The following is a 7,189-nucleotide window of genomic DNA, read 5'->3' on the forward strand; positions in this document are numbered from 1 at the left end:
AAAGGAATTTTGAGTGAGAGTGATATATAGATTTGCTACTTAAAAGATGGAAACCTAGATTGTGGAGTGATTATGGTGCCATTCAATATTCTCAGGATTTGGCTAATTGTCACAATGTGTTGACATGTGAAAACATGTCATTTGTGAATATGCAATTGATCTCAGACTTCAGTTTTAGGGTGTAGGTATTTTTGACTGATGGTAGATGTCTTTTAAGGTTTTGGGAAGCAAATGAAAAGGATGGATGTGCTTTTGCTGGGTATCGTTTTGCTAGTAATATAAGGTTTTGGGAAGCAAATGAAAATTTTATATCTGTACTCTGTTTTCGGGTACTTTGATAAGCTCTTTGGGCTAGGAAGCCTTTAAGGTCATCAACTTAATGGATAACAGAGAATCACCTACTTTTAAGAGCATAATCGAAAATCTTAGAAAGTTTTGGGGGTTTAGTAATTAATGACATGGTTGACTGCCTGTTTGTTAAGTTCTCAAGTGTTTATGGTTTCAAAGCCATGGCAATTTCATTTTCATTTCAGATGTTTCTTCTAGACATCCGTATGTTTGGAATTCAGTGAATCTATCTAATTGATTGTAAATAGCACTAGTGTTATCAATTAGAGATGACCTGATTGAACCTGTTAATTTTCTATAAAATAATGAGCTTTCGAAGACTTTTATTCCTTTACAAGTTAATTTATTAGAAGCAGAAAGGGCGTAAAGGTTGAAAATTAAATTTATTAGTTCACAAGTGTAATTGTGTTTGAGCATCTACGAGACTAATACATCTTGGGTTTTAGCAAATTTTCAAAAGGATTTGACAAGTGAAACTATGTGGTATGTGCATATACAATTGGTATTAGATTGTAGTTCAAAAGGTATATGTGTGTTTTATCTATGTACGGTATTTAAATTTAGATATTAGACGTTGTAGAAAGGGTAATGTCTATGTAACATAACCATTATGTTGTAAATTAATTTCAATTATACATTTTGAAAGAGGGGATGTATTATTTAAGGTAATCAAAATGTTAATTATAGGGGAGAAGATACTACGTACCAGAATGAAAACAACCAATTAAGACCGCAAAAGTCTCAATCATGAGCAAATAAATTCTAGACTATATTCTAACATTTCGGATAACTAATTCAGTAATTTAATTATCTTTTAATTATATTGCATATGTTACGAAGTTTTTTGTTGTGCTAACTTATTAATGCAAAGTTTTTTTCTCTTTCCCTTTGGAACCTTTTCCCTTGTTTCCCTTTTCTTGTTAATCTTTGTCAATGCGTCGAAGGGTCGAAGCTAGTTTTCCACGAATGGAATGCCAGCTTTTCTGGCTCCGTAGCTATAGGGAAAATATTCGAGGGAAAATGTAGATAGCTTTTTGACCGGAAATTATTCTCTACCGCTATACTTCCTATTAATGCAGGATTCTTGTAATCTAAACTTGCTTCAGATTGCTACTTTTTTCAAGAAAATGACAATTTTCCTGGACAACAACATGGACATGATTTCTCCGCCCAAATTGAGTGTCTTGCCGTTTAGGTTTAGGTTTCAACCGTATGTGCTTCAGTTGGTATACTGTAGATAACCGTTTTTCATATCCAGACTTAAGTCATGAGGTTTTTCATTCGCTAGGGGCCTTGACCATTCTTTGATGCTAATATCAGCCTGAGTCCTGTCACGCCCTAGGCCCTTAGGCCCAAGATGCGACCTGAATTTCAGCAAACAAGTTCAACTGTTTGGTTTTCGTTCTCACCGGTCCAAAATGGATATTTTAAATTAGATTCGAATGCTCACACTCTATTTGTATATTGTATTAGTTTATCGCACTAACTTATTCGATGTGAGATGGGATATTACATTTATCCCTCTTTTTTAGGCTTTGCGTCCTCTAACCCAATTTCATTTCGTGCAAAGGTCACGTGAGATTCGCTCTAATGCCATAATATCACACCAAGACCAGAATCTCAGTAGCCAAGTCCAACTATTTAGACTCCGTACTTGTTAGCTCAAAGCAAATATTTTAAGTTGGATTTGAATGCTCAAATCCTATCTCCGTGATAAGCTTATTCTACACACACACATATGCCAAAAAATTATAAAGAGAGTATATATCTTACCTTACCAATGTAAAAGTGGGAATGAATATATAAACAGTAATGAACAGTTGCAGTGGTTCGGTTATGTTGTTGCTTCTGTGGATTGCGGGGGTGTTGGAGTCTTTTGGTGTTGCCTGGGTTGGGCTTCTTTGGAGATCGGTGATGCCCATGTGGAGCGGTGGGCTTGTGTATACATAAAATCGCTACATAATCTTTTTTCTAATTTTCTTTTCAATCTAAAGTTACTCATTTCTCACAGTATGAAGATGGCTGCATTTTTTTAATGTCAAATCGTTACATAATCATCTCCTTCATACCTTTTTTTTCTTCCGACCTAAATCTTTTGCTTCATATTTGCAACTTGTCCAGAATATAAAAGGCAAAAAGATTCGCCCTTACACCTTTAGGATGTCGATCTCAAGTTTTTAAATTAATATAAACAACGTGAGGGTTTTTCCAAACCACAAGGAAGGAAATGCTCAAAGGTCTTGTATGTCCAAAAAATTTGTTTGATTGGGACGGCTAAAATTGCTCGAAGGTCTTGCATGTCCCAAAAAAAAAAAATCTATAGCCATGTTTGCACATCTTGATGACTTGATTCTATTGCCTCCGTTTGTGATTTAGCTTTGCGTTTGGGGTTGGTTTTTCTTGGTACAAAAGTTGGTTTTAGTGCCTAGCGAGCGTCAAATATCTCAATTTTTATGACTTTTTTTTTTTCAAGTTTTATAAATTTAATCTTTTCTATTTCATAGAACTCTTTTATGCTATGTATACAAAAGAGAAATTTGTATTTTGAATAAAAATTATGTGTCATGCATCCAAACTACTAATGCAAAAAAAAAAAAAAAAAATCCACTAACACATAACCCTATTTAGGAATACGTGTGTGACTCGGGGATTATAACTCTATTTATAGATAACTTTCCTATTATTTTTTAGATTCCTATTTCAACCCATCATAGAAATATAAATTACCCTTAAATAAAGAACCACATCCTATTAGATACATTAAAGTTCAAAGTATGATTGATCACTTTAATTGAATTTAATATTATTTAACAGTCTAAGTCCAACGTTAAGCTGCAATAATTAATGCTATATTAAGAATGTTAGATAACCTGATTTCAAAGGTCTTGTTTCTCCGTATAATGAGGAAAAAACACACGCACAAACATGGCACAGCAGCAAAATAACGAATCTAGGTACCAGACGCATGGCGTCCGGGCAGGCAAAACTAGTCTATCTATCATTATGCTGAAAGAAAGTGTGAGTTGCCTTATGAACAGTGAATGTGGACTGTTTATGGCATAATTTCCAGCAACTTGGTGGTCCTTTGTTCTGTTAGCTACGCGTGAACTTCGTGGAAATTGGTCCAGCCATCTGTGCACCCTTGGATTGCTTCCAATTCAAAATTTGACCATCGATCATCATTTAGGAACGTTAGTTGCTAGAGTTGAAACGCTGGATGGTGGTCGTACGAAGAAGTTATAGTGGGGGGACCTTGCTGCCGACTGATTTTGATGCATTACCAAGAAGTTATAGTGGGGGGACCTTGTTGCCGACTGATTTTGATGCATGCATGCATTCCTTCAGACTGGGTTAATGAATGCGTGTACGTTCTTGGTAATGAGTATAGCTTTTTATTGATTTCTTGTCTTCCTCAGTATACTGGTTGGACCCGTGTCCTTCTAGGAGGGGATCGTCTTCAAAGGTAAGTTTCTTTTTTTCTTCCCTACTGATTTCTTGTCTTCCTTAATATACTGGTTTGAACCGTGCGTTTGTGATTTAGCTTTTTATCATAGAACTCATAGTTGCGCCGTGGGTGTTACCATGTGTTTGTAATATTACCATACTTTCAGAAACGTGTCTTGAGGTGTCTTACATTTTCACTCGACGCTCTTAACTTTTGAAAAATCTTACTTGGCTCTTCTACTTTAAACTTTTTGTAGCATTTAAAACCCGTTTTAGAATATAATATTAAAATTTTCATTTTGGAAAAGAGAATCCAATTTCACTCCAAATTTTCCCTTTTCGTGTGATTTCTTAATTATCACAATACATCAAATTTATCTCCTAACTTTTGTAAATTGATCGATGTAGTCCTTTAAAAAAAAGTAGACTGTAAGATTGAAAACCTCTTTAATGTTTTTGTGTCATTGGTTCGAACAAAAAAATGCTAATTACTTAAATTTATAAATGATTTATAATATTCTTAAAAAATAACTAGTAATAATTTACAACTACAAGAATACCTTTGTGCATCAGCTTAAAAAAAAACACAAACAAGTTTATAAATAATTTTATGATGTTGTATCCTTTTACTTTGCAAACCATTGACTTGGAAAAAAATTAGAAAAATAAAAAATATGCAAAAGATTTACAAAACTTCTTAAATTAACTCAAAACACTTACAGTAAAAAAATATTATCTTTATAACTTGCAAAAATTTCAAATAAACTTTAAAATATTGACTTTTGGTATTCAAAAAATACACTATATTTTGTCCAATCAGAATAAACATTCCTACATTTTGTTTTTGTTTTTATTTGTTAATAATATACTTATTGTTTTGGGAATAAAAAGAAAGACAACAAAAAAACAAATTTGGAGTGAGAGTAGATTTACTCTTCCAAAATGAATTCTTTAATATTACATTTTAAAATGAGTTGTAAATGATATAAAAAACTTAAAATAAAGGAGATAAGTGGGATTTTTTAAAGTTTGAAGGTGACAGACGAGAGATCGTAAACCAAACTCGCAACCTTTATGTCTTGCCAACTTGCAAAGGTTAACTAATTGAACGCCACCAATTTGCCACGAGGTACCTAACAAAACAAATGACCCCCCAAGTTGCTGGAAATTACGCTATAATCGATCCATTGTGCACAATGATTGTGTGTACAACTTCCTAACACAATGCCATTGTTCACCACACTATAAAAGGGTAATAGGTTAGCAAAGCCAGCACAAGCTTATTGATACGACATATAGGCCTACATTCAAGCAAATATTCATCAGGATGGATGCCTCGCTGCAGTTTGAGATAATTTCTGAAACAGTCATCAAGCCTTCCTCACCCACTCCTCCTCCTTTGAGATACCACAAGCTCTCATCGGTAGATCAAGCAATGCCACCAAACTATCGGATCCGGTTGGCTTTCTTCTATGCTAATATTAAGGGAACTCGTTGGCTTGCCAATGAAATATCACAACTGCTTAAAAGTTCTCTCTCAAAAGCTCTTGCCCAGTATTACCCTTTCGCCGGAAGGCTGATGAAAAACGGCTATATGATTGATTGCAACGACATGGGCGCTCAATTTACTGAAGGCCGAATTAATTCTCGAGTGGCTGAGATTCGCAACCAATTAAGTTCAAGTTCTGAAAAAGTGCAAGATCTTATCTTTGCTAGATCTCTATTCTCCGGGCCAGCCTCAGCTAATCATCGTAGTCTAGTATTTGTTCAGCTCAGTTCTTTCAACTGTGGAGGCATAGTATTGAGTGTGTCTATAAATCACAGGATTGCTGATGCATCCAGCGTATCAACTTTCATGAATGATTGGGCAGCAATAGCTCGTCAAACGAGTGACATCCCATCTCCTCATCTTCACGGAGCTTCTCTATTCCCCCCTGTTGACGGTCAGCAATATCGACACCCATTTCCTCCTAAGCCGGATCAAGGGAAGTACGCGAAAAGGATATTGGCGTTCCATGCTTCTAAAATTGGAGAACTCAAGGCTGCTGCTCTTAACTCAGGAGTAGAAAACCCTACTCGGTTTGAAGTTGTGTCAGCCCTACTTTACAGTTGTTTTATGTCTGCAGCATCAAAGGCAAACTCGGGATCACACATCCGCCCATCAATCTTCTTTAATGCTGTGAATTTTCGACAAATAATTGTCCCTCCACTTCCACAAAATTCAGTTGGGAATTTTGTCACCTCTTTCCTGACATCAGTTGACAACAATGCTGAAGTTAAATTACCAGAGTTAGTTAATAAACTGAGGGAAGGCAAAACAAAATTGCGCAAGGAGTGCACAGAAAACATCAATGCCATTCCTAGTAAGCTAAAAGCATCCCATTCAGCATCGCAGACAGCAGCAATTGAAACAATCAACTCTGACTGCTACGGGTGCTCAAGCTGGTGTAGGTTTCCATTTTATGGTGTTGATTTTGGCTGGGGAACACCTTCGCTGGTATACCCAGCAATCATTCCAGAGCAAAATGCCAACATTTTGGTATTGATAGACATGGAAGATGGTAATGGAATATATGCACATCTTATCCTAAAAGAGTTGGACATGTCACTATTGGAAGAAAATGAGGTGCTGCTTGCTTATGCCTCTTTGGATGCTTAAACATGTCCAAGCATTACAACAGGAAAATGAAATACTTATAACTATGATAAGCATTCATATATTATGCATCAGCATCACAATCTGGTAATCCTGAGTTGCTGCCGTGCATACTCAGAGCTTCGAAACTCCTCAAGGGTGAATTGAGTTATTTCTCTTTATGTTGTCGACATATCTACAGTTACGTTACATACACATTGCTCCATGTCTGCTCAGTCGAGCTATTTGAACCTTTGAAATAAAAAATAAAAAAAAAAAACTATCAAATTTGTGGCAAATTTCATGTTGTTTTACTTGAATAGCATAAATAAAATTAGATGATCCTACATTGGATTTGATACCAATATTATTATTTTCAAGTATTATGTCGTTCCTTACTTAGATGCAAGTACTTTAAGCCATTCTGCTACGACTTCAAGTTTGTTTGTTATTTTTCTCTGCCATTTGTTGCAAGTTCAGAGTACATCCCCGCACTTTTGAAAGGAACAGAATTCAATGGCTCGTCATTGCAGGTTTTGAATTTTGAAATTTATATGTCGAAATAGAATTCAATGGGTCTGAAGCACTATAGTTTGGTTATGTGTTAATTTTACCTTAGGGTGTACCTAATTAATTAATTCGACACTTTACAAAATAATGTAGTAGGGAAATGAGGGCACTAAAGATTAGGGAATAAATTACCTGTTAGATATTTTATAACTAACATTATTATTGAATGTATGACAATTCATTTGAATTTAA

At 35.2% G+C, this 7,189-nt stretch overlaps 1 protein-coding gene across 1 annotated transcript; it reads left to right on the forward strand.

The window, feature by feature from the left end:
* The first annotated feature begins 5,020 nt into the window (after window positions 1-5,020).
* On the forward strand, window positions 5,021-6,807 carry LOC113757775 (deacetylvindoline O-acetyltransferase-like). Its single transcript, XM_027300883.1, has one exon. The coding sequence runs from the start codon at window positions 5,120-5,122 to the stop codon at window positions 6,449-6,451; it is 1,332 nt and encodes a 443-aa protein (XP_027156684.1). The 5' UTR covers window positions 5,021-5,119; the 3' UTR covers window positions 6,452-6,807.
* The last annotated feature ends 382 nt before the right edge of the window (window positions 6,808-7,189 follow it).

The sequence above is a fragment of the Coffea eugenioides genome, unplaced genomic scaffold, assembly GCF_003713205.1.
Source record: "Coffea eugenioides isolate CCC68of unplaced genomic scaffold, Ceug_1.0 ScVebR1_329;HRSCAF=986, whole genome shotgun sequence".
Lineage (NCBI taxonomy): Eukaryota > Viridiplantae > Streptophyta > Magnoliopsida > Gentianales > Rubiaceae > Coffea > Coffea eugenioides.